We start from the raw sequence: 26934 nt of genomic DNA on the forward strand, positions 1-26934 counted from the left end.
TTTACAATAATTGATTACGCAGCAGTGGAGAGTGGACTTTATCAAAGTAGATGTCTTTCTGAAAGCGCTGTAACTAAGTTTAAGAATATAATCCAGCCACTGTTATCATCGTCAATGCCCTGTACCAACACAGAGCAGAGCAGCTATCTGAACGCTACCCCAACAGAGGTCGATTATCTTGTTAATAATTTCACCTCCTCACTACGTACGACTCTGGATACTGTAGCTCCAGTGAAAACTAAGGTCTCTAATCAGAAGTACCTGACCCCGTGGTATAATTCTCAAACACGTACCCTAAAGCAGATGACTCGTAATCTGGAGAGGAAATGGCGTGTCACAAATTTAGAGGATCATCATTTAGCCTGGAGAAATAGTTTGTTGCTTTATAAGAAAGCCCTCCGCAAAGCCAGAACAGCTTACTACTCATCACTGATTGAAGAAAATAAGAACAACCCCAGGTTTCTCTTCAGCACTGTAGCCAGGCTGACAAAAAGTCAGAGCTCTGTTGAGCCAACCATCCCTTTAACGTTAACTAGTGATGACTTCATGAACTTCTTCACAAATAAAATTTTTATCATTAGAGAAAAAATTACCAATAATCATCCCACAGATCTAATATTATCTACAGCTACTCTTAGTTCCATTGATGTTAAGTTAGACTCTTTTTTTTTCCAATCGATCTTTCTGAGTTAACTTCAATAATTTCTTCCTCCAAACCATCAACGTGTCTTTTAGACCCCATTCCTACAAAACTGCTCAAAGAAGTCCTGCCATTGATTAATTCTTCGATCTTATATATGATCAACCTATCTCTAATAATCGGCTATGTACCACAGGCCTTCAAGGTGGCTGCAGTTAAACCTTTACTCAAAAAGCCATCTCTAGACCCAGCAGTCTTAGCTAATTATAGGCCAATCTCCAACCTTCCTTTCATATCAAAAATCCTTGAAAGAGTAGTTGTCAAACAGCTAACAGATCATCTGCAGAGGAATGGTTTATTTGAAGAGTTTCAGTCAGGTTTCAGAGTTCATCACAGCACAGAAACAGCTTTAGTGAAGGTTACAAATGATCTTCTTATGGCCTCTGACAGTGGACTCATCTCTGTGCTTGTCCTTCTTGACCTTAGTGCAGCATTCGATACTGTTGACCATAATATTCTATTAGAGCGATTAGAACATGCTGTAGGTATTACAGGTATTGCACTGCAGTGGTTTGTATCATATCTATCTAATAGACTCCAATTTGTGCATGTAAATGGAGAGTCCTCTTCACACACTGAGGTTAATTATGGAGTTCCACAGGGTAGGACCACAGGCTAGGACCAATTCTGTTTACATTATACATGCTTCCCCTAGGCAGCATCATTAGAAGACATAGCATACATTTTCACTGCTATGCAGATGACACCCAGCTCTATCTGTCCATGAAGCCAGATAACACACACCAATTAGTTAAACTGCAGGAATGTCTTAAAGACATAAAGACTTGGATGGCCACTAACTTTCTGCTTCTTAACTCAGATAAAACTGAGGTCATTGTACTCGGCGCTGAAAAGCTTAGAAATATGGTATCTAACCAGATTCTTACTCTGGATGGCATTACCTTGGCCTCCAGTAACACTGTGAGGAACCTTGGAGTCATTTTTGACCAGGATATGTCCTTCAACGCACATATTAAACAAATATGTAAGACTGCGTTCTTCCATTTGCGCAACATCTCTAAAATTAGAAATATCCTGTCTCAGAGTGACGCTGAAAAACTAGTTCATGCATTTATTACTTCCAGGCTAGACTACTGCAATTCATTATTATCAGGATGTCCAAAAAACTCACTGAAAAGCCTTCAGTTAATCCAAAATGCTGCAGCAAGAGTACTGACAGGGACTAGAAGGAGAGAGCATATTTCTCCTGTTTTGGCTTCCCTTCATTGGCTTCCTGTTAAATCCAGAATTGAATTCAAAATCCTGCTCCTCACATACAAGGTCTTAAATAATCAGGCCCCATCTTATCTTAATGACCTTGTAGTACCATATCACCCTATTAGAGCACTTCGCTCCCGCTCTGCAGGCCTACTTGTTGTTCCTAGAGTATTTAAAAGTAGAATGGGAGGGAGAGCCTTCAGTTTTCAGGCCCCTCTTCTGTGGAACCAGCTTCCAGTTTGGATTCAGGAGACAGACACTATCTCTACTTTTAAGATTAGGCTTAAAACCTTCCTTTTTGCTAAAGCATATAGTTAGGGCTGGACCAGGTGACCCTGAATCCTCCCTTAGTTATGCTGCAATAGATGTAGGCTGCCGGGGGATTCCCATGATGCATTGAGTTTTTCCTTTCCAGTCACCTTTCTCACTCACTATGTATTAACAGACCTCTCTGTATTGAATCGTATCTGTTATTAATCTCTGTCTCTCTTCCACAGCATGTCTTTATCCTGTCTTCCTTCTCTCACCCCAACCGGTTGCAGCAGATGGCCGCCCCTCCCTGAGCCTGGTTCTGCCGGAGGTTTCTTCCTGTTAAAAGGGAGTTTTTCCTTCCCACTGTCGCCAAAGTGCTTGCTCATAGGGGGTCATATGATTGTTGGGCTTTTCTCTGTATCTATGAAGCGCCTTGAGGCGACATTTGTTGTGATTTGGCGCTATATAAATAAAATTGAATTGAATTGAATTGAACAGTTGCAGTCTGTCACGTCCCTCCACTTCTTGATGATGCAAATATAATTCTGACAAGTCTGCACACATTCAACAAACCTGCCTACTTCCCTGCCTGGTTCATATAATCAAACATTATTAATCCAGTAGGTCATATTTAAAGCACATATACATTCATGCAGTGTATTAAATACAATAATTTTCCTCTCTCACACACAATACCTTGCAGTAGTCTGTTTTACATATTTATTTATTTAAAAAATATCTATTTTAGTTTGAACTACTTTGTAAAATATTTTACTTGGTTAGCCCAACTGGTGATGTTAGGGTAAACGAAACCACCTTCGTAGAGCAGGCCTCACTTGTATTTGTGTGTATTTGTGTTTGGATTCATTAATATTTTGCAGAATCAGTATGACTGGTTTGAGAACAGGCCTTTGTTCATAGATTTTTTTTCTTTTTAATGTTCTGTTTTGGTTCGGTCTCACACTTCCCACTCCCTATAGTCTAATTTGAAACTGCACTAAAAATTCTTTGATGAACCTGCCAAGCACCGCAGCAAACTTAGTAATCAGCTAGCTGGTAAACACAGCGGAACGTTTAGCATCTAAATAGCCAGACATTTCACTGAGGAGTTGTTGGATACCAAGCCGGAGGCTAAAGAACAGTAAGTACTGACATTTAAAAGCTTGTGTTTGCCTGATATGCAAAGAGGAAGCAGACGCAGCAATGTTGGCCAACATGTTCATCATTACAGCTTTACAAGCTGATAAGAGCAGTGTCTCCTTACAGCTCGCTGCTTAAAGTTTACTTTGTGTAAATAAACTTTAATAGTGACACTCATCTAATTATGTTTTTCCTATAATAGATTTCTTTGTTTTAGAATGAACTTAATTATACTCAAATTATACAGTAAAATCGGCCAGATCCTGGCTGCCCATCACTCTGAGAAGCAGATGTCTTGTAGTTAGTCACTGCTAGTCACATGTGAAGGACATGTCAATATTTCAACTGGCCCTGCCACTCTGACACAAATGTAAACGCCCACATGACCTACCCAGATAGCCTGGAGGCGCCACTGCCAATATCTGGGTCATTGTTCAGCAACCTTTTATGAAACTCAATTCATGCTGAGGCTTGTGGGTCGGATTAAATGCTGCTTCCAGTAGGTGGGAGGTTACATAAAAGGTTTCAATGTACAGGTTATCTAAAGGTGGGCTGGTAAGTGAATAGGATATATTAGGTTTGTTCCAAGAAGTGAAATGTTTATTACTCTCAAGTCTTTTTCTCTGCACAACATTGAGTGAAAAGCAGAACTGCAGGGCAAGAAGTGTTGCTGAGTCACCTTCATGTCTACTGCAGAAGTGTTTTGTTGTGAACATAGCACAAAACATTTCTGCTGCACACTTGTGTTTATGCGTTTGGGACTTATCTTTTAATCCAGGCCCCAAAATCAAAGTTGGATGACACCCTTCATCATCTGAAATATCATAAAAACGTCAGATCTTTATAACTACCACAATTTAAGCTATAGTGAAAAGCCAGCAGTCAGTTGAGCTCAGACTACAAAAGCGTTTAGTGTGGCTGAAAGGGTTAAATGTGACTCATTCTTACGATAGACATTTCCTGCATCAAACCAACACTGAAACTTGATTTCGGTTAAATTTGTGCCAATTTGTGTCATTCTGTGCCACTGGGGAGATTTCTTACATTTCATATGTTAGTGGTGTGGCTTTAACCCTCTGACTTCATTACTATTGACTGCTTCAACTGAGGCCAAATTGAGCTAATTTGTATGTGAGCACTCAGCATGCATCTCTTTGAATAGGAGTATCAGCTCAAATGTCTAAAATGTCAATGACTGTGTTTTGAATATTAATGAAGGATGAACACCCATCACCTCAGGAAGCTGTCCCTCTTTTTTAAATACAGCCACAAAAGGAAGCATTATTTTAATCTTAGAGATATGACTGTTTGAAAGCCAAAGCAGTTTATTCCCAGCGAGGCGAAACCTTTATTTTCTCAGGATAGTTTATCACTCTCAGGAAAATTCTCCTGTGTGCTGTTATAAGTTGGTATGACATCCTGTGATGCATCCAGTACACTATGTAGAAAAGTGGTAAAAATGGCTCACCAAATAGTTCCTAAGTGGCCAGGCAGGCAGGACTGATTGACCATGCAAGGTTTTCTGTGAATCTTCAAGATAGAAACTGCACCAGTGCTAACGGCAAAGTGTAAAACATCTACAGCTCCTCAAATGGCCACTTGACACTCCAAAAGCAAGTCAGTCCTAATAGACTCCCATGTTAAGGCATCTAGCTTGAGTAAAAATGAAGTTAAAATTTTTGTACAACTAGAAACAAAAGTATGTGGAGCCAATAGCTATTGGCTGTCAAGGCTTGAGTTACTGAACTGGACCTTCTAACTGTGTGGTGGCGTGTTGGTGACTTTTGGAGAGTTTCTTATATAACTGTTTCTGGATTACATCACTTTAAAAAAAAGTGATGTAATCCAGAAATCGAGAATTCGTGAATTTAAGGTAAAAATTTGCATTGCACTTTTTTAAGCTTTATTACCGCTTGGCAAGTAGTAAGTGAGTGTTTGCAGACAGGTTTTTGATACAGCAACGTCTTTGCAGACAATTTCAGCAACCTGCAGGAAATACTTGGCAATCGGTCAGGGATTACAGATTTTTCCCTAGCAACTAGTGATTATATCACATCCTGTTTGGCAGACAACTCTTGGGTTATTTGTTTATGACATCACATGAGTAACTTTTATAGGACCAGCAGTCTTTTTGTAAGTGCTTTCACCAACAGTTAAGCCTTCAGATAGATTGCTTTTTCTGAATACATTTTCAGACACAGATGCTGTTTGCTGTTTATAGCCAGAAACCAGGAGCCGATGTCATGGTGGTTACGACTTTTATACATATATGCAGCTTATACTGGTAACTCACCTGTCTACCTTATTTTAATGTTTAGCAGGGAGAGGTTCTTGCAGTCTGTGATTTCTTTGTTTCATCGATGCTCAGTGACAAATTGAGCTTTTACACCATCCTGGTTTAATCTCTGTAGGCTTTCTAATTCATATTTAAAGTTAGTCCCAGTGCTATTGTGACATATTCAGTTTTAATGATTGTTTTGTGTTCAGGCTGTGTGGGGAGAAGTGGGCTGCATTTGTATGTAGCCTTCCAGTAAATCTGACTGTGGTGGTGGTATGACAGGAAATCCTTGATTCACACAAATAGGAAGTTATTGAAACCACAAATATTGAAACCTATCAGCTAATGCAGAGCTTTAGTCAATACAAAGCATCCTCACATACTATGGCCTCTTCTGTTTAAGATAGGTCAGTGTGACATGGAGAGCCATGGTGATGGCATTCTCTGTGGATCTATAAGCTTTGTAGGCTTACGCCACACAGGGGTAGAGGAAGGGTGGATATGTTCTTTAATGCCAAGCACTTTGACATGATGGGTTTCTGAGCCACTAGTCAGTTAGACATCTGATGCTCCTAATGTACCTTATCTCATGTTGTTTTTGGTATTGTTGTTAATATTGTTGCTGTGCTTACTGTTGCAAATCAACATAACCTATACTGTTTTTTTCTATACATATATTAAAATTACACTGTGGTTGAAGCATCTCGTATCTCTCCATATATTTATAGATTAGCTACATTTAACAAGCTATTCTAAAAATCACAAATATTCTCATTATTGACTATACTCTTTTGATGGGTGCTGAAAACGAGCTTTCATATCTGTTTGATGTTATGTTTGTGTTTCCTCTGTGCAAAAACGGGAGAAGAGAATGGAAAACATTGCTCACAAAAAGCGTGCCGTCCTCCTCCACCACCTCCTCCACCTCCTGTGCATCATCTCTGTCATTTTCTATTTCCACTCTATTTGTCACCCTTTCTCATCTTTCATTCTCAACTTGTGCTTCACCCTTCACCCTCTCTCATGTCTCTGTCTTCATCTTTCTAGTTTTCCCACCTTTTTTCAGCCCTGGGGAGAACACGCTACAGGTTGCTGCACTTACTGCCTGCCGTTCGGAATGCTAATGTGGTCGGCTGATGCGTGACACAGTGACCAGAGTGAAGATAGCTTGAAAGGAGGAGAGAATTGGGGAGTAGTAGGGAGGGAAATGAGAAAGACAGAGCGAAAGCGAGAGAGCATAGGACCTCCGGGTTTTCAGCGGAGGGAGGGGAAGGTGAATAACAGAGCAGTAGAGGGGAGGGATGGAGGGATGTGACGTGAGCGAGCGGGAGTATGGAAACTGATCATTGCAGGCAGAGCAGCGCTGGATGATTTTACTCTCCCTCATCCTCTCTCTCTCTCTCTCTCACCACCCCACATCCCCTGTGATGCTGCTCTGACCAGACTCTGCCTCAGAGAAACACAAACACTAACCCATCAACATACTCATACACTGACAGGAAGCAGAGAGGGCTGCTGCTGCTCCTTCCTTCCTCTTTTTCTTACACAGATACACACTCTTCCACTACATCTAATAGCACAACACCCACCTTGCCTTGCAGCTAAGAGAAGATCAAGAGGAGGGCACGGCAGGAATGTGAGTGAGGATCTGCATCTGAAAACGCCTGTCCAAAAGGACTCCTCCCTCATCTGTCTTGGTGATTAACTCCAGATCTGCAGCAGGTGAGTGAGGCATGTTGAATTCTCATCTGAATCCCTGTGTTGCATGTCGCAGTGGCCACTGCCTACTGATTCTCTGTGTCAAAGCATTAGTGGTGTCTGAGCTAAGATCTTCTCCAAGTGGTGTGTAACACATGTTATCTCCTCACTGCACTACTAACGGACAATGAAGCTTATCTGATAACATTTGCAGAGCTGGGTTTTGTCCAGAGGATGCCAGCTGAGTGTTTTTGTGGGGATGCACTGCAGTCAGGCAACGCCGGAAAGGAGGATGATTACAGTGCAGTGCGAAGCAGGAACGTACTGCACACACCAGTACTATATTTGAGATTGTATCTCTGTGCTGGAATTAGACTCAGTGGAGCTCTGATATAAACAACAAGATTTCCCATAAGCTCCTTTTCTTTTTTTGCTGCCTGTGCAAAACATTAAGGAAGACAGTGCAGAGCGTTTCTAGTTTAAGCTCCAGAGGCAGATCAAAGTTTATGTGAGGGAGGCTGATTCCCACGCACGCAGCGTGTTAAGGCAGCAGGCTTCATATTGTGTTGCTTTATCTTGGCTACATAGTGTATATAATAATAAAGATGCTCAATTAAGTATATAGGCTTGATTTAGCCTATCACCTCTTCAGAGTAACTGTGGCACAAGCGGAACATTCATTCACATGCGTATTTACACACACACACACATGCTTCCATAATCTTAGATATGATTTCAAACTGAAGTACACAAATTCATGCCTCATACCAAGCACATTATTGTATATTAAATATACACAAGCGTACAAACACACACACGCAGTTATTCTCCACATGAATGAACACTTGTTGATCCAGATTGTCAGTTCCCAGTTATTGGGTCAAATGCTTCACAGGCAATGTGAAACACACGCGCATATACACACACCCACACAGATGCCTGAGTGACACCTACAGAAACATCCAACTGCATCCACATTCGTTCCACAAAAATAAAAGGGAAAGCAAGGTCGTGTGGATCTGAACAGCAGAGCTGTGATGTTGGCTGATGGTACGACTTCAGAGATGTGTTTGCATTGTGTGGCAATTCAGTATTTGCTTTAATTAAAGGGCAAAAATCAGCGAGGCATGTTATCCATTCTCTGATATGATATCTAATCCTTCTGAACCACGTTCTTAATACTCTCCTGTCAAACCTGAAATTAATGTTTGCACACCTTTGTTTTACATGTGATTGATGTTCTGTGTTTTGCTAAGTGCAGCACAATGCTTTACATCAGCCGCAGACTCTGACACCATTTGTTTGACATCATGCTTTAAAAGCTGTTATAATGCAGACAAAAGTACTGGTGAAGCACAAACATCGACGCCACTTAATTTACCTCCAGTGAAACCCTGGATGTTGGACTCTGCTCAAAAATGGAAGTACCTGCCTACAAAAACCCATTTAGCCTGAACTTGATCACGTTGTCTTCATAGCAACCGCTCAGGATGATGTTTTGAAGCAGCACCAAGGCGGATCTCTAATCGTTTAATGTCCAAATTAGGATTTTTTTAAAGAAATACAAGGATCCCTCCACTTGTTGCAGACATTTCGTGATGTAACCATTTAAGCAAAACAGATGAGCTGACTTTAGATTCAGGGCTTATTTTCTTTCCTGCAGTGCTGCACATGCATCACACCCATGGTCGAATTATGTATTTTTATAACTGGCTTTATTTTTGTACTCTCTTTATTGAAATGCATATTCCAAGTGCAAGGTCCAAAACCACCAAAGCAACGACAGGCAGGAATATACTGCAATATCCGAGTTGTAACATTATGTATAACACAAATATTACACTTCCTGGGTTGATAGTTTTTAATTTTCATAAATTTAAATTGTGAATACATGAGACTAGATATCACTTGTTTGTTTTTTAGTGTTGGGACTTGTTTCTATGAATAAAAAGATCAAATTTTTTAATGATAGTGTATTTTGTACCAACATGTCTTAAACTTTAAATTATTCATCCTGCTCTGGCTAACAAACACGAATCTCATTGCTTGAAACACCAAGATCTAGCAGAGGAAGAGGGACATTTTAGTTGAGATGGCAGCTGCAGAAGGAGGAATAGGCAGGAAGAAAAAAATGTGCTCTGATTATCAGAGGAAAATAATGTATCTATTTCTTTATTGCTTTAAAATGTGCCAGCTAATGTTTGCTTTCTCCAGCTAATTAGAAACTATATGTAATCCTATTGTGTCTCATTCAGCAACAAAGCTGTTGCGTCTTACCAGCTTTGCTTTTTGTACTGACATTATGTAAAGAAAAGATGTCTGTGGGGGTGAATCGGGCTGATTTTGATGTCTTGTTGTGTTCCAGTGTGAGACTCCCTGCTGTGTGTTGCTGCACGGGGAATGCACGGTGGATACAGAGACGTGGCCTGAACACAATGAGCAGCCAGGACAAATGGGTCACACTGACCCCAGCTGAATTCGCCTTGCTACAGGAATACACTCAGTGTGAGTAGAGGAGGTACTCTCAGTTTGCATCTGACTGTGTGAGCTGTGCTTTTTCTTCAGGGACAATAAGAGGTGACATTACACAGTCTGGTTGATATCTGTGTCCTTAAACTGCAGCCTAAAATGTAATATTGTATACAAAAGTTGGACTTGCAACTGGCATCTTCTAGTCTTACTGACCATTCAAAGTACTTTCGCAGCGCAAACCACTTTATCTGCCTTACATAAGTGGCCAATTTAGAGTCACCAATCAATCTAACATGCATGTATTTAGAATACCAGGAACAGGGAGAACTCAAAACTGCACACAGGATTGACCACAGCACAGGACTACAGCTTCAAGGTCTGAAAAGAGAAACCAGTGCCTTCAACCTGAAATCTTTCTAATGGCCAGCAGGAAGCTTGGTCATATGGAGTCTATAGGACAATGACTGTTTGTCATCCTCGATGACTCAGTAATTCTGATCTCAGTCATTAGTTTCATGTGTTAATAAATACAAAATGATTTTTGTAAATCCCAAAAACATGCAGAGCCCCTCTGTTTGTCAGTCAGATCAACCTTTTACTCACCACATCCAATTTCAACAGCAAAAATGCTCAGCCTTAATGTGTCACGACACGACAGTCTATGACCAGACCTCAGAACCATGGTAACCTCAGAAAATTTGCTTAGATTCTTCTGAAAGGATGAATTTTGTTTCATTATTTTTTTTCTTTTCATAATCACAGTCAGGTAGCTTGAGAGTCAATTATTACCAGAGATGGGCAGTAACGCGTTACTTGTAATCTGATTACTTTTTTCAAGTAACGAGTAAAGTAAGGGATTACTATTGCAAAAACGGTAATTGGATTACCGTTACTTTCCCGTAGGAACGCTGCGTTACTGCGTTACTAAAACTGTGATTTTTTGCAAGAATGTCTCATGACAGTGACGTAAGCAAGTGCGTTCGTGACAACAGCTGTGTGCAGATCAACAATGGATCATATATCGAGTGTGGGAGAGAGTATGAGCGTGCAGCGTTTAAAGCGTGGAAGTACTGACCTTACTTTGAGTTTGATTCCATAAAAAGTGACAAAAACATTAGTGTCCGTTGTGCGTGGGAAGAAAACTTCTTTTTACAGCGAAAAAAACCCCTAAACTTCCAAGCAAGCACCGAGTGCGCTACGACGTAATGGGATATTCACAGAGAAACTCGCGGATTCTTCCACTGACCGCTGCGGCACAGCTGCACCAGGGTAAACCTCCGCCTACTCTACTCCTGCTTTACAGGTGAAAATAGAGCAAAAGGACCGCTAGTCTGTGACTTTATTTATTTTCTGCTGTGTTTTACTTGCATCTATTTGAAAGAGTGAGTGTAAACACACAAAAAAAATTATTTTATGTGCTGGAATGTGCAGAAAATAGGTTTAAATATTAAACAAATTTCTTCCAGTCAGAGAATGTTGCATATAATAAAATTTTTGCTTGATGCATAAAGTTAAAAGATTAAAACTAATAAAACAAGTTTTAAAAAGGGACTTTTTTATTTGATTACATTTTGTATGATGGATTATGCAGAAAAAATAGAATTGGGCTGAAAGATCTATCGCTTTATTACCTATTCAGGTTGTAAATCGTGTTTTAAAAAAGTAACTAAGTAACTAAGTAATTAATTACTTAATATAAAATAAGAAATCAGTAAAGTAACGGGATTACTTTTTTGGGGGAGTAATCAGTAATTAGCTACTGACCATTTGACCTTAGAACTGAAGAAGCTTCTCGGATGAGAGGTGAAACGTCTTCAGGTAACTTAAAGAAGTCCAGACGCTTTTCTTTGCAAGCTCCTTTGACTAATTAGTTACTGATTACTTTTTTCAAGTAACTTGACCAACACTGATTATTACAAAGTATTTGTGATGATTTAACCTAAAGGTAGGAGACTGGAGCTTCAGTCTCTTGATCAAATGTTGGTAACTTGATATCTACTGTGTATTTTTTCCATGTTTTGTAGTAGAAATACACCAATATGCTTTCTTGGGAATGCTTAAAGCCAGTTTCATTGTCTGGTTTGTGTCTGGTTTATCTAGTTATTTGTCTAACCAGAGAGGGTTATGAGAATTAAACTAAGGGATAGGCAAAGGAGATGGACTTACGTGCAGTCTCACAAACACCGTGTCACCAAACAGTCATTATTATTCCCTCTCACCTTTTCTTCTGTTTTTCTTTAGCAAGAAGATTTGTTTACAGCATACTACTCCTTATTAATTTTTTGTGCTGAAGGTATAAAGTTTTGTCTACATTCTGAGTGCAGGATTTAAGGTGAAAATCTATTTGGTGACATCTTGATGAATTGTCACCAAATAGTTCAAAGACATGCAGCTTGTGGGGATAGGTTAATTGAAAAATCCAAATTGCCATTAGGTGTGAATGTGCGAGTGAATGTGAGTGCGAATGGTTGTCTGTCCCTGTGTGTTGGCCCTGCGACAGACTGGCGACCTGTCCAGGGTGTACCCCGCCTCTCGCCCTATGACAGCTGGGATAGGCTCCAGCGCCCCCCGCGACCCTGAAAAGGATAAGCGGAAGCAAATGGATGGATGGATGGATGGATCTTGATGAACTGTAGATCACCTACAGGTTTAAGTTATATACACAGATCCATCTTTTAAACTAGTTTGTGTTCAACTGTGTTTTCAGCCTACATTCGGACAGAAGTTAAATCAACAAGTTTCTTGATGTTCTGATCCAAACGATAAATAGTTGAAATGTTGAAGTCATGCACGGTGACTCCTCTGTGTGATACCGAGATCTACAGTTGCCATGAAAACACTTCTCTGTTCAGGTCAGCATGAAACATGGTTCTCTGTAGATACATCATGTATAATCAGAGGAGGATAGGAATATGAAAATGTTTCATTGTTTTGATTGAAGCTTAATGCTGACCTTGATCTTTGAGCAGATGAGTGAAAACATTTATTGTGAAGAAGCAGAAAACTGTAATTGACTTTTCATCAGCAGATTTTTTTTTAAAATAAAAGAGATACTTGGGATTAGATATGTAACTGAGCCGGTAAGTATACACGGACATTTCCTGTAATTTCTCATCCCAGCATTCTGGAGAATATTGTTCTCTTACTGGGATCTATACTAGGGATGCACCGATACCGATACTGGTATCAGGTATCGGGGCCGATACTGTAAAATGTGTGTGTACTCTTACTCGTAAAAGTTAACCGATACCATGAACCGATACTAACTTATTTCATTAATCAGAGGGTGGCTTGTCATTGTCTGTTGTAGTTTTGTAGATTGGCCATTAGGGAACCAATTATTATTTTATTTATTATTTATTTAATAATAATTCTTTTGTTTGTTTGTTTACAATATGGACACTCTGCAATAATTTAAAAGTTTATTTTATTCACAAACCTAATTTGTATTTATTTTATTCCAAACAGAAGTGTTTATTTATTATTCTGAAAGCTCGAGACAGTGCCAATAGTTCAGTGATATTTTGTTAAATTACAATGTGGAGACTCTGCAATAATTTAACAGAAGTGCTTATTTTTCACTTGAAATTTTTTTGTGGTCATTTTTATTAAGATTTTATTTTTTATCGACAGGGAATATAATAAAACCTGTCTTCCAATTAATTGTATTTGTGTGTGTGTGTGTGTGTGTGTGTGTGTGTGGTAGAAGTATCGTTTTTTGTACTCTGTATCGGCAAGTACTCAGATCCAAGTATCGGTATCGTATCGGTTTGAAAAAATTGGTATCGTTGCATCCCTAATCTATACAATAAGACTGGGCCTCATTCTGCACTTTATGCTTAGAAATGTTTTTCCTTACAGACAAAATAGATATGCATGCAAAATTACAGTTTCATGAAACACATGCACCTCCCAGTTTTGTTTTTACCACCATGTTTATCTTAGTGAACCAGAATCGCTTTAAATTGAAAAGCCTGCACTCTATATTTGGAATCAGCTGTTACTGCCACATTTCCTTTACCTCAGGGTGTATCATGGGGAGAGCACTGAAACTGAGAAAAGCCCAATCACTCACTAGGCCAGTTTTAGTTATGGGCAGGGTTAAGCTAATCCCACCCAAACCATCTTCCTGCACAGCCAATTAAAAGTTGAGAAAGTTGTTTTCAGCCAATTGAAAAAAAGCACAGAAAACACTTCTGATTGGAAAGACAGATTACAGCCCACATCCAAAGTCTCCTATTGCACAGCCTTTAAATGCAGTCAGTTAACGCACAGAGGTGCTCTTGTCCCTTAGTTAACCCACGCACTTTAACATAAGGGCAGATCATCACATCATGTTTTTTTTCTTTTTTTCTGCAGTTTGGAAAATGAGTATTTTGCTTCTGCTAAATCCATAGGAGACTTTTCCATTAGTGCTTCTTTGGCACTGAGACAGAGCCTACGACTGTGAGACTGCATTTACCTTTCCAGTAGATGTGTGTTGTGCATTTTATTCTTTTTATAAAATAATATTTTTACTTGTGTACTACCCTGGCAGTGAATGATTCATCATAACAACAAGAAAATGAAAATAAATAAATAAAACAATCCTGAGAGAGGAGAACCCACCAATTGAACAAGGACTCAAATCAGCATCTACAGGTTACATGTCAGCTGTTATAACATCAGGTCTTTGTGTTGCCCTCCTATTATTTATGACATGGCAGGCTGGAATTGAAAGCAAAGCTTAGACTGCAATAATAAGGCAATGAATGTTTTGTTTCCTGAGTGGTTGAGGCCTATAAAGATTTTTAAAAAAAAGAGAAGGAAACCTGTTCTTGAGGAATATTATATATAATACTATATCTTTTGTTGTTTAGAAATAAGGTTCTAATAATAATTTACTCTACATGCCTTTCATATTCAAGTAAATGTGTTTGTAATGAATTTAAGTCACTCTTAGTTAGTTTCTAATTGGCAACAGGTCGACATAGTTTTCCTTATATAAAAAGACAAGAATTTAATCTCTGCAACAACAGAAAATGGCTATCCTGTTTGCTAACAGGCTGAAACATTAAAGCTGTTAGGATAAACATATCCTAGACTGATCCCTCCACAAAAAAGGAAATAGATGACGTATTCTGCTCGAACTCTCTGCTACAAAAGCAAAACAAATATGTTTAAGTATCTCCTCAGTAACTCGTGTCACTGCTTTGTTTATTTAATTTCCTCCAATTCACACGTGAGTTTTGAGTTGAGGCAAGTTTTCACTTCGTCACTGGAAGTTCTTGGAAAGCTGGCAGGATTTCAGCATCACGCCTGCCGTAATCCTCCTCATAAATGGAAGCAAAACCCAGACGTTCCCGTGCACTACGCACAAACACATATTCTCTCCAGTAGCATCAAACCACCACGGTAACAACAACAGTGTGTCTGCTAATGTAAACTGCAGTGCAGTTAGATTCGCTGTGGTTAACATCAGTTGTTCTAATTATATAATCTCGACGTTGTAATTGCCCGCTCTAACTTGTCTTGCTGATGTAGAAAACTGAAGCTGCTGAAGCGTTTAATCTTCGTGGCGAGTTATGATTGATTCATTTGCAGCCCAACAGTTGGCTTCCCTGCTCACCAGGCTGCGCTCTGGATGCCTGGAGTTTATGTTACGCTCCAACATGTTGACACATTTCATCATTTGAAATGGTACCAGGAATGGAAAATATGATGATACCTGGCATGCTGACTGCAGGACGCCGTGCACCACCCACGCATAGTTTTGGACAGACGCTGGAGATACGAACACCAGTCGCAGTAAATCGTTTAAAGTGAGACAAATTATGGAACTAGCTGTGGAGAGGAATAGTTGTTACGTATTCAGTGTTTCTACAACCTAAGTGGTGTTTTTGTAGTGTCCTTGTGTAACGCCACAGTAGATGTTTCACATGTCAGTTATTTTCAGTCCCAAACAAGACATCTTTTAGTCATTTGAAACTATTTTTCATTTCATTTGCTCTTAGTTTGAATCTTAATAATTAATGCTTTCCATCTCTTGAGCTCTTGTTCCAGCTTCTCACTTGGTTTAAAACAACATTGTTCTTTATTCTGTGAAACGTTCCTCTTCTTTTTGGCACATAGTGCATTATGGTGGGTTTTTACGTGTTTTGCAAATATTTTGGGTTTTGAATCATTCAAAATAGAAGAAAGGGGAGAAGGGAAGAAGTATAATAAAAAAAGACACATAGTGGTCATAATGGGCAATTATCTACACATGTGTGGAGGCACATGCACGTGGATGTGTTTGTGTGGAAGACAATTTCTGGATAATTATGTTTCAATGAGCTTGGGGCCCTCTGCAGCTACAGGTTATTAAAATATCCCTTTATCTGAGCTATAACAATGGACATCACATCCCCTCGCCTTCCTTTTTAATCTCTACTTTTATCTCCCTCGTACTGCATCTCACCCTTCATTCTCATTAAAGTGAGGAGTTCACACTTTCATAACGATTTAATGGCCGTGTGCTGAGGCAGGCACCTAAAATCTGGCTCACAACAATTAAGCGCTTCTATCCATATAATAGATTTACTAATGCAAGTTATGTGGCAGCGAGCTGTTTAACAGAAGGGCAATTATTTACCAAAGAAGGTAAAAAAAAAAAAATCCTCAGAGTGTTTATGAGCCTCAAAAACATTACATTTCTGTTCTGTTGTTCCTCATTATTGTGTGGCACAGAATGGTTAAATCATTATCCTGATAGAGAAAACACACTGTAATTCAGCTGTGCCTGCTGAATGTAACAGGCAGTGGATACATAATCACTCTGCTCGGTAATGGTTTTGCGTAGTTGGTGTGCTCATAAAGATGGTCAATAATGATGACACACAGTCAGTTCAGTGTGGGTTGTTTATTTCTAGTCTGTATTGGTAAAATGCGTCCTGAGAAAATCAAAGATCCAAAGCTATTAGTGCAGGAGGTGACAAATTGCTGTCGAGAGGGGAAGAGAGCTCAAATGCAAATGCAAATAGAGACAGAATACCTGCTATTATTAGCAATAACACATAGATTTTTGGACATGTCTTTTCTTCAGAATTTGCAGTGTGGTAAATAAGGTCCAAGCTCTTGTATAGTAACTGGTGGCTCTACGGCAGACTACATCTATTTAAGGTCTGATTCTCTGAAATATGTTTTTTTTTTTTTCAGTTTTATACAGGTTTATTCTTATTTGCTTTATTTCCCTTCCTTAACTGCAAGGCTAACCTCTCAACAGATCAGATGATTATAAATCTGGGGCATGCTGTTCAGTTTCATAAACAGCAACATAACCTCAGCTTCCTGCTCGATTTACCTCATAGCAGGTTGGGATTTTAGTTCTAGAAACATTTCTTCAGCTCAAACGCACAAGCAGACAAACATATGTTCACCGGACACTTCAGTTATGCCCTGTTGGAACTGGATTGGAGACCATCTTACCTTGAGAACTGTTCTAATTATTCATGGTACAGATTCAACAAGGTGCTGGAAACATTCCTCAGACATTGGTGCATATCGGCATGATAACACCACACTACTGCTGCAAATCCTTGATGTAAATCTCCTGTTTCACCACACCCTGAGCTGCTCTAGTAGATTAAGATCTGCTGACAATGTAGTGAACTCACGGTCAGGTTCCAGAAACCAGATTTTCACTTTGCAACATAGAAATGGTCAGCGCCAATACTCAGGTGGCCTGTGATGTTAGTTGATGCTCCACTAGTACTAAGGGGCACAACGCGTTTTTACAGTATTATTACACAACCACATTATTACATCACTACCACCAGTAACCACTGGTACCATTCATGCTGTCTTGTTGTTTGCACCCAATTGTAACCCTCCCATTCCAGTGCTGCAACAGAAATCAAGACAAAAAGCTTTCATCCCTGTCTTCTGGTACCCAGTTTTGGAAACTTCAGCTTCATGTTTTTAGCTAACAGAAGTGGCACCCAGTGTGGTCCTCTGCTGCTGTGACCTGCTTCAGTTTTTTGATATGTTGTGCATCTAGAGATGGTCTTCTGCATTCCTTGGTTGTAACAAGTGGTTTTTTGAGTAAGGATTGCCTTGCTATAAGCTCGAAGCAGTCTGCTGATTCTCCTCTGACTTCTGACATCAACAAAGCATTTTTGCACAGAGGGCTGCTATTTACTGGATAATTTCTTCTTTTTGGGCTCTTTATTGTAAACTGTAGGGATGGTTGTGTTGAAAACTCCCAACAGATCAGCAGTTTCTAAAACACTCAGATCCACCACCTGATGCCAACGATCATGCTGTGCACAAAGTCCCTTAAATCATCTCTAGTCACCATTCTGATACTCAGTTTGAATTTCAGTAGGCCATCTTGACCAATGGCCAGTGCATATTTATCTGTTGGTGACGATGAAAAACAGTAATTAAACAGTAATTACTCATCAACATAAAAAATATCCCTCACAGGCCTTTTTCATTTGTATAAAGAGAGCAGAAAGATACCATACGTGAAGCACAAACTTAAACAAGCTTCTTAATGTAATTTGTAATGTGCACACACCAACTTATGCTTAGAGAGGAATGTGAGAAAATGAACTTCACTAACATTAGAACCTGGTATCTGTGGTGCAGCAAATTGATTCAGCAGTAGGGCTCATAAACTCTTTGTAGCATGCAGTAATTATCACAGCAAATCTCTGCCTGATGAAGTTATTTTTGTCCAGTGCTGAGTGCTTAAACAGAGAGTGAAAATAATGAGCCACTGTGGTGATTTCAGTCTGTGTTTTTTCAGTCACAGCAGTCTTCGGCATTTTGTCTCTTTCAGGGAAATGACAATAGTTATATCGTTTTTGTGTGGTTCAATTCAGATTTTTAACTTTACATAATGTTTACATTTAATATTCACCCATATCGGAAAGAGTTGTATTATCATGTAATACATGCTAGACCACAAGTGACTGTGACCACAGTAAAAGTGGGCACACCTTCAGCTGTGTGTGTACGACTGCTTTTAGAGAGATAACTAGAGCAGATATACTGGATTCATATTCACATTTACTACATTCACCCACCTTGTCCCCCAACTGTCTATGCTGAGTCTGACTGTCACACATTAGTCTGCACTGGATGTAACAATAGCTGCATGCAGTAGCAGTGGCACATCTGTCATAGAAATGCTGCAGGTTGAATTGTTAGTGGAATTAAAATTATCCAGCCGATAAAGAGCAACAGAAGGATGAAATCACAGCTGCAGCTGAGGTCCGAGCAACAAACGTCTGCATCTCAGCCAGTGGGTGTATAGAGATTGGTTATTAATAAGTAAAGAGCAGTAAATATTTGCTTAGTTTTTCCTTAACTTGAACGATACAGTAATTGGGCTGGTGACAAATACACCAGCTGTTCATATGGACTAGAAGGAATACAAAGGTTTTGGTATATTTAAATCCTGTACACTCTACCTCTAACAATAAAATTAGATCATACTGTATATAAAATATTCACACTAGCTGTTTCTAGCTGTTAATTTGCTACAACTATAAACGGAGTGTTCAGGATTTATTTTTCCATGTCACAACAAAATATAGCGCTTACATCATAAATGAGAATTTTTTTAAAAAATGCTAAAGATGTATCTACCAAAAAATAAATAAAAATGAAAATTATTTAGGGCTATTTTATTCTTCTGTCTGCCTTAGAAGTAGTACCTTATACAAGTTAAGTGTAGTATGTTTGTGTATTATTTTATTTGAAGTGAATAATTTTTCCCAGAACTCGTAATTTACCACATTTTTAACGTCTTAGGGGAATTAACCTGATGCATTTTCCTTTATCTAAGTACTAATTCACTTTGTAAGCAGCCTGCATATTTCATTAATGGTCCATCTCTTCCCTGCTGAAAATAGTTATTTGGTATTGTATTTGGTTTAGTATATTATTGTGACCTTTACATGTGTTCACAATTCTGTTTTATCTAGTTGTTATCCCCGGTTGGTGTTGTAGCACTCAGATGCGCAAACCACATTTCAACTCCTGCCCTGTATTTGAACTTGAGGCACTTTTACAAATGTCTGCCATGCCTGTTTACGTGTCCTGTTAAAGGCCATGGCTGGTTTGTAGTTGTACTAAATGTGGATGATATATTTTATGAAGCCCTGAATAATGGTTAATATAAAACATGATCTAAAAGATATTAAGTCAGGTTTCATTCATGGTCTGACCTTTACAGTTGGTAGAGCAGGATACATCTTCCCAGGTCTGACTCACATATGGAGGCGTGTCTCCCTGTAGGCATCAAAATGCTGCATCCAAGTTAAATCAGCAATACTGAGTGCATGACGTGCATGCCTCTATAGCACTTACAGGTGCATCCACACCTGCATGGGTACAGAAAAAATGACACCTACTGCAGATAGGGTAATTCCAAATTAAAAACCAGAAGATGCAAAGTACTTTGAACTATATAATATAACCGAATTATGTAGATATCAATCATATATAAAACATAACACAAATAAAGCATGTCTGAATGTTTTCTCATAGACTCAACCAAGAAGCTGAAGGATGTGCTGCAGGAGTTCCATGGAGATGGTGTGTTGGCTAAATACAATCCAGAAGAGGTATGTTCAGTTTATACTGGATTATATAACACATAGTTTATAGTCTATTGACTCAGGAAATGCCAACAGCAAGCATATATCACACTTCAGCATTTCTTTCTGAAAACATGAGTAAGTGATTTAGAGAGATTTTAAACATGCATACATTTTAAAGATAAAACAATAATCAAGAATGCATACTCAACTACTAATTGCTGCATCATAACAGTTCACAAATCTCTAATTCAATAACAGATAATCACAACTACATAACTGCATTTTCAAAATGTGTGTAAATATGTGATGTGCTTATTTTGTGCATTTTAAATGACATAAGCATGTGATACTTCCATGAATATGTCGCAATTCTTTCTTTCTTCAATGCTGCGGAGTGTAGAAGCAGGAAATTCTCAGCCAGGTATCTGCGGTCTCTTCCTCTTGATTTATTTTCATTTATTGTCTGTGTTTTTCTAGTTTCTCTAATCACTAAATAATTGAACTCTCTTAAGGATTGTAGAAACGTCTAGAGGCAATGCAGCCTATTGCAGGAAAATATTAAACCCTTAAAGTGTTTACCACAATCAGGTAATAACCATGTGCGTGAGAAAAATGACATTAAAAAAATAGGCTCACTGTTGTATCTGTCTGAACACAACTTGCAAATTGATACAGCTAGCAAAACACAACAAAACAAAAACAGTTGTCATCAAAGCTGCATAAAAAGGCATCTGTATGAAGGCCACACATAGTGCAGTAAATAAAAGAAGCTAAAACCCAGTCCAAACAACAATTCAGACATAGCTGAGTACAAAAATGTGCAACATTTTGCAAAATATTGAAAACATGATACTAAAAATCCTCGGCATTTCACTCAAACCTGAATTCAACAACTAGCGCTCTTATTTTTATTTTGTTTTAGGAGATTGACTTCCAGGGCTTTAAGGTCTTTATGCAAACATTCCTGGAGAGTGAACTCCCCGAAGAGTTCTGTCAACACCTTTTCATGTCGTTTAGCAACAAAGGACCCAAACCCAGTCCCTCATCTTCTGACAAACCTCGAGTCTCTGGTAAGTGTAGAAAAGAAATTCTTTCCCTAACATGCCCTCAGTTCATAAACACAGCATGTTGGTGTTTTATAGTCAGTGATGTGTATGAGAAAACATCCCCACTTGTGTTGCTAAGCTTCAGCCAATATGTCAGTTATTCTCGTCCTTCACGGCGCTTCTTTTGGGGATTGTTATTGTCATCGTAGAGAATGAATCACTTTACTCTTCCTTTGCTGTGTGAAAAAAAAAAAATGGCGCCATCACTGTTTCTGTTTTGTGCCATTGGACAATTTATTCAATTTAATGCCAAGTCCAGCCCGATGGCACTCAGTGTAAATTGTAGTGTAGAAGCTGCCAATTGTCTTGGCAATAGTTTTGTTTGTTTATAGTAATATACTAATGTCTCATTTGTGTGTGGTAATGACTAACTGTTATTAAAATAATACTTAACACTTCAGATCAGTCATCATTCAGACAGCATCTCCTGCACTGCCACTTGGCTTTGACACCTCCTTGACTGCCTACCAGCTCAGATAATTAATAATAAAGATCGTCTCGTGTCACTGAGTGCTAAAAAGCAACATGTGTTTTATCTTCAAGTGACCAGGCTCTCTAGCTCTCATTAGATAAGGTTTTTATGAAGTTTCATTGCCCACAGAGGAAGGAGGTGGGGTGGATGATTTGAATGTTTGAGACAATAAACTCAGAGTTGGGCAAAACAGTCCTGGTATTGTTTTTATTACACTTCTAATATTCGCTGCCTTTAATAAATCCTCAATAAAAATGTCAAAATACAAAATGTAATCTTAATTTATGGTTTTCATAAACTGAACAATAAACTTGTATAACCATAATGTTCAGTTTATTGTGGTAGATTTCTCCAGTGTGATATCATGACACACAAGGTGACTAAGCAGTGAGAACAGTGTGTATGTGAACTAGCTATTGACTATACTGCCAGAGCTCGAGTTGGCTAATCCCCTGCTTCAGCTTTACTTTATGTATAATAGGTCCAAAAGGAAAACTTAAGCAGATCACTCAAGGTTTAAAAATAAATAAAAGAAAATGGGGGAAAAAATATTTTCTCTTCCCATAATAAATAAAAAAGGTGTTTAAACATCAGTTTGTCTGCCTTATAAGAACAAATACATGAAACATATATAAACTTAATAGCAATGATAACAACAATATTAATAATGAACTGTGTGTGTGTATATATATATATATATATATATATATATATATATATATATATATATATATATATATATATATATATATATATTAGGGGTGCAACGTTACTTGTATCGATATTGAACCGTTTGATACAGTGCTTTCGGTTCAGTATGCATATGTATTAGGGGTGCAACGATACTCGTATCGATATTGAACCGTTCGATACAGTGCTTTCGGTTCGGTACGCATATGTATCGAACAATACAACATTTTTAATTTATTTTATCAACTTTCCTTCTGACGGTGCTGTCTGTGTTGAGCGCTCAGTGGATCTGCGCTCGACAGTGCAGCCTAGGCGGAGTAGTCGAACACAGATTCACTGAGCGCAGAACAAGCTAGCGAGACAGAAGTTAAGCTCGTTGCAACATGGCAAATTGAACCTCCCCCACCCTCATTCAGATGTGGCGTCTGGAACTATTTTGGTCTTCATGTGACGTATGACCCTGAAGGTAAGCAGTCATGGACTAAAGTAAAACAGTATGTCAGATGTGCCACGCAATGCTCAATTACATGAGTGGGAACTAGTGTGTTAGCGCAGTTAGCTCAGTTAGCTCGTTAATGTGTTGACGCTGTCCAGCCCCACACACGGGGCGATCCGCGGTAGCTCGTTAACGGAGATTTGCCGTGTTGTGGCGTTAACCTCATTTCAGATTAAGGCTGACAGCACTAGTGGGAACACAACGAATATGACTGCACATTTACCCGATAGCATCCTAGTGCAAAGACAAGTGGAAGCAGACAAAAACAACAAGCACGCATACAAACTTTACCGAGTCATTTAGACAGCCGTTAGCACATGATTCTCCTTATGGGGACCTGATATGTTTAATATGCTGCTGAGAATATAGCCCAGAAGAAGCGTATAGTGTAGCTTTTATTTTGGAAAGAGACATTTCTCTGTAATAAACTCTCTTTTCCAAAGATGAGTGATTCCTCAATCAGATACAGGGCTCGCAAAATCGCTAGCGATTTTTCCAGTCGGGCTGCCCTGCTCTGCTCGTCGGCCTATCGAAGGAAGGAAAAATATATGTCAATGCTTTTGCATTCTTTCGGAAATGTAGCTGGGTAATTATGTCATTGGCATCGGTGAGCCACTGTCAATATGTGACATATTGAAATCGCGTTTGAATTTGCGCTTGTTTTTTGCTTTCACTTTGCAATCGCGAGAACTGTGTATAGAGAGCGACAGCACTGATTGGTGAGTGATGATAATTTGCGCACCAATTCCTCTGCCATCGTCTTATCAATCGTTAGCTTACTATACAAACATGACAAGTGAAATCTCCCGCAGCTTAAACATGTGAGAGGTTGATCGCGCAGAGAATCGCTGAGCGTTACGTGAGTGTCTGTGTAAAAGCAGCAGGATATATATTTTAGTTCTGCTGAGCCAAATAAGACAGGTCAGGGTGAAGAAGTGACAGCCAAAGAAAAGCTTACCACAAAACGGAAAAGTTATGACAAATCAGACTATAAGGCAAAAAGAAAGTGCATCTTTATGGTTTCATGGACAAAAGAATTTCTGTGGCTGAAATATGACGAGCTAAATAACCAGGGCTGCACATAAGTGGTCCGCAGGTGCGCATTTGCTGTCAAAATAAAAAACAGGCACAAGATAAGAAGTTGCAACGCGTGTTTGCGTACATAAGATTTTCTGGAGGAGGACAGACATTTGTTTAGAACTCTTAAAGATGTCGAAGAAGCTCCTTTAAGCAATTACTTTGGTGTTCCTCCACCTCCAAAGAAATGTCAGAAGGAGTCTGAACCACAAAAGAAGCGCGTATTCTCGGAAAAGTGGTTGCAGGAGGTGAGCTGGCTTCAAACAAATGATGAACGCACAGAGAGGTGGTGCAGAATGTGCCGTGAAAATTTAATAAATGACAAATTAATAAAAAGGCATGAACATTTTTTTTGTATCGAAAAAATATCGAACCGTGACACCAAAGTATCGAACCGAACCGAACCGTAAATTTTGTGTATCGTTGCACCCCTAATATGTATGGAACAATACAAAATTTATTTGATCAACTTCTCTTCTGACGATGCTGTCTGTGTTGAGCGCTCAGTGGATCTGCGCTCGACAGTGCAGCCTAGGCGGAGTAGTCGAACACAGATTCACTGAGCACAGCGCAAGCTAGCGAGACAGAAGTTAAGCTCTCCTTGCAACGTGGCAAATTGAACCTCCCCCACCCTCATTCAGATCTGGCGTTTGGAACTATTTTGGTTTTCATGTGAAGCATGACCCTGAAGGTAAGCGTGTCATGGACTAAAGTAAAACAGTGTGTAGGATGTGCCAAGCAATGCTCAATTACATTGGTGGGAACTAGTGTGTTAGCGCAGTTAGCTCGTTAACGTGTTGGCCGTTCAGCCCCGTTAACGGAGAGTTGCCGTGTTGTGGCGTTAATGTCATTTTAACGAGATTAACGCTGACAGCACTAGTGGGAACACAACGAATATGACTGCACATTTACTCCGATAGCATCCTAGTGCAAAGACAAATGGAAGCAGACAAAAACAACAAGCACGCATGCTACAAACTTTACCGGAGTAATTTAGACAGCCGTTAGCACATGATTCTCCTTATGGGGACCTGATATGTTTAATATGCTGCTGAGAATATAGCCCAGAAGAAGGGTATAGTATAGCTTTTATTTTGGAAAGAGCCATTTCTCTGTAATAAACTCTCTTTTCCAAAGATGAGTGATTCCTCAATCAGATATATATATTTTTTATTATTTTTGTTGTTTCAGCAACATTAAATTTAAAAACTGTACTTTTGAGTTAAAATATATATTTATAATTTTAATAAATGACAAATTAAAAAGGCATGAACATTTTTTTTGTATCGAAAAAATATCAAACCGTGACACCAAAGTATCGAACCAAACCGTGAATTTTGTGTATCGTTGCACCCCTAATATATATATATATAGATAGATAGATGGATAGATAGATGTGTGTGTGTGTGTGTGTGTGTGTGTGTAAATGAGTAGATAAATAAATAAAAATAAATACAATAAAATAGATAAAGCTCAAACCAAGAGATTCAGTTAAAACATAACATAACATTTCCATATTGTGTGCATTCTTTCCTACTGGTGAAGCATTAACATCTGGTACCAAATATTCAGAATTTTTTTTTAATACATTCAACCATTTTTAAGATAAAGCTTCTTCTTTTCTTTTTACACGCAGTGAACAAATCTGTCATAAGCACTCTGTTTTTTGGAGGATACCTTTTCTGGCATAGTGCATAGATAGAAAATCATATCTAAGACGGTAGTTGTAAGTGTATATTGTTATTTAAGTGGAGAACTTTTTGGAATAATGGGTTGTCAAACATCAGCTTTGTTTTATGAAACAATACAGCTGCACCATCTGTGTGAAATGTCAGCTTCGGATAAAGTACAACTGGACCTCACTCTAAGTGCCCTAACAATAATTACAAAACAAACTCAGAAATGTCATGACTCCTAGCTTTGGGAAAGAGCTATTCACAAATTTCTGTTAAAACTATGTTAATAATGCGTAGCAAATGTTTGTGTAAGCTTGATTAAATGTAAAATGTTCATAACTAGGTTTCCCCCAAAAACATTGTATTGTTCCTAATTACTGTGAACTTAAATAACAATAACTAAAAATGATGTGTGTGGGCTTTAGTTGTTACATTTGATTTGAAGCACAGTTAAAATAATGGAATTGCCTCCCAGATTGAGACGTTTCTGCCATTGAACCACAGGAAAAAATTAGTTTATTATAGAAAGGTTATAAAAAAAATGTTCTCCAGTTACTAGTCTTATTCTGTGACTGGAAATTGAAAACTTTCCTTGTGGGGATTGAGGAGTACTGGAGTACATTTACAGTTTCTATAACTGCCATTCTATAAATTCATTTGTAGCCTTACATAGAGGCATTATTTTTTTTCTTGAAAGTAATACTTGGTTAGCTGGCAGTGCATTAGTAAGTAAATTAATAATCATAAAGAGTAAACATAATATCCTAATATAGTTTGAATACACAGCCTGGTAATTGGTTTGATTCAAAGGTTTAAAGAATCTTAACAGGTTACTGTATTTACTCATGTATTAAATGTAAGTTTAACTCAATCAGGATAAAAGCTGTCCACAGAACCAAAAAAACTTAACAAGAAAAAAAATAATAACAAGAAATATAGTTTACCTAAGGCCATTAACTTAGATTATTCATATCATGATCTTTTGTACATGCAGCGTTTGATCACATTGTTTGCCACAATTACGAGGCTGTGTGAAACTGGATCAGTGCAGCCTGTGCGAGTGTTTCCATTCGCCCTTATTGATCCAG

General features: G+C 38.7%; 1 protein-coding gene across 2 annotated transcripts in view; it reads left to right on the forward strand.

Moving 5' to 3' along the window:
* The first annotated feature begins 6518 nt into the window (after positions 1-6518).
* dgkb (diacylglycerol kinase, beta) overlaps positions 6519-26934 on the forward strand; it is an 85302-nt gene continuing 64886 nt past the window's right edge. The window contains exons 1-5 of one of the 2 annotated variants that reach the window (XM_085176951.1): positions 6521-7310; positions 9652-9791; positions 20277-20353; positions 20730-20750; positions 21252-21399. In XM_085176951.1, the coding sequence (XP_085033077.1) occupies positions 9722-9791; positions 20277-20353; positions 20730-20750; positions 21252-21399 (316 nt within the window). In that variant the 5' untranslated portion in view covers positions 6521-7310; positions 9652-9721. Of the gene's footprint in view, positions 7311-9651; positions 9792-20276; positions 20354-20729; positions 20751-21251; positions 21400-26934 lie in introns of both variants that reach the window. The other variant, XM_085176952.1, reaches the window with a different exon arrangement.

This window comes from Neolamprologus multifasciatus, chromosome 11 (genome assembly GCF_963576455.1).
Source record: "Neolamprologus multifasciatus chromosome 11, fNeoMul1.2, whole genome shotgun sequence".
In the NCBI taxonomy this organism is placed as follows: domain Eukaryota; kingdom Metazoa; phylum Chordata; class Actinopteri; order Cichliformes; family Cichlidae; genus Neolamprologus; species Neolamprologus multifasciatus.